Here is a 1,707-nt window from a genome sequence, read left to right as displayed (position 1 = left end):
AGATAAGTTGCACATTCACTAATGAGTTCAAACTAAATCATCAAGAATAGCCAATTGGTCATAATTTGTAGATAGTCAGATCCAAACCAGTTCTAACTGTTTAAAACACGTACACACAGGAATTTTTACATTATGCAATTTTACCTTCCTACTATGCTAGACAAATTATTCCTGCAAAACTGTTTCTAGATTTACTAATCATTAGCTATAAGTTACAGAAAAAGATGAACATATGCAGTAACTGAAACAAAACTATACTACTGATACAACAAGGCAACCAAACATGGGTTTTCTTTCTTTCCCATCCCTTTTGATTGGTTGCTGTCAAGTGTGGTATTCTGCAATTCTGAAGGAGTACAAGCTCTAAGGGAGAATACCCTGCTGTGATCTTCATTCTTGTTTGGAGAAGATTTTTATCCTGATGGCAGCAAACTCATTAAACAAAGCCATGAGAGAGCACCCACTGCTTCACTGGTACTCAAGCAAAGATGTTTCCTTTTGGAGACACTTCGGAGCAGTAAATGTTAAATTAATAACACCTAGAAGGCATCAAAGTTTGGTCTAGAAACTTTATTCTTTGAGCGTACGTGTACAAATTTTCTCAAGGATCAATGGCCAGTCTTCTCCAAGCTGCTGTGGTTTCAGCCACATGGCAACCTTGAAGTCTAGCAAAGATGTCAGGAGATTATGTCTATGTTCACGCATTTCTCCCAAAGGCCTACTGTTACTTTGCATGTGAAAGTGATAACCTGGGATGAAAACACTATGCTTTGCGTGATTATGATACTTGCTTATATTTTTTGCCATCAAGTCATGCCCACATCTTGCTCCTACCGGTTCAATAGAAGACCTGATCAACCTCTTCAAGTATATATCCAGCCCAATGTTCAACAAATTAGCACAGTCCATTGATACGTCTTCAAGGCCTTCTGCTGCAGCAATCTGTTGCATGCGTTCCTTCAGTGTTTCAGTGTTGAGCAGTCCACCAGTATCATAGGAGCTAAAGCATCTACCAATGCTTGCTAAATGTGATGCCTGGCGGGCTCCACCCACACTAAACGAGCAAAGTGGTATTCCAAGTGGTGCTTGAATTGAACTTCTAGTGGATAACTCTATACCATCTCCAACTAATACTTCACTTTGTTCATTGCTATCTACAGATGGTAAACCATCTGCAGATGCTTTTTCTTTGGCAGGGTGACAAAGCCCAATTTCCCCTTCATTGTTTGTTTTCCTGGAGACAACTTGATGATGCTGCAACGGCTTCAGTATTTCATGACCCAAATCTCCATTTTCTAAAACTATATTATTACCTGTAATCGTTGATTGCCGAGAAAATTCGACCTTCCCATTAGAGATTCCCGATTGCGCCCCCCAAGGAGAAGACAACAAAACATCCCCATTTTCTTGATACCCATCACCGGTAAATCCAAGACCATCACCATCTTGAGTTGATCCAGAAGGTGGAACTTTTGCATTACAAGCATTTTTCAAAATTGAACGTATTAATTGATTATGAAGCGTAACATTCTCTCTCCCAATAACCCTCAAACAGAGCTTATTGAACTCAACTTTACTTAGCTTCAAACTCAACAACTTATTCAAATAAAAAAAATACAGCTTTGACCTATCCGACCCAAGTCTCTTTACTAATTGAGCTTTCAGCTCAGCAAGATTGAGCCGCGAGTGCAGCTGAGGCCGATGCAT

At 39.7% G+C, this 1,707-nt stretch overlaps 1 protein-coding gene across 1 annotated transcript; it reads right to left on the bottom strand.

Annotated features, from left to right (window-relative positions):
• Positions 1–570: 570 nt before the first annotated feature.
• LOC116115878 lies at positions 571–1,707 on the bottom strand. Its single transcript, XM_031402000.1, has one exon. It carries the CDS (start codon positions 1,705–1,707, stop codon positions 571–573), a length of 1,137 nt encoding a protein of 378 aa, XP_031257860.1.

Source organism: Pistacia vera, unplaced genomic scaffold (genome assembly GCF_008641045.1).
Source record: "Pistacia vera cultivar Batoury unplaced genomic scaffold, PisVer_v2 Contig755, whole genome shotgun sequence".
NCBI lineage: Eukaryota > Viridiplantae > Streptophyta > Magnoliopsida > Sapindales > Anacardiaceae > Pistacia > Pistacia vera.
The sequence above is the reverse complement of the archived record's forward strand: the minus strand, read 5'-3'. Positions and strand labels throughout refer to the sequence as shown.

Excerpts from the sequence above, each read along its gene's own strand:
- LOC116115878 (XM_031402000.1), bottom strand. The coding sequence starts at position 1,707 with ATGCATCGGCCTCAGCTGCACTCGCGGCTCAATCTTGCTGAGCTGAAA.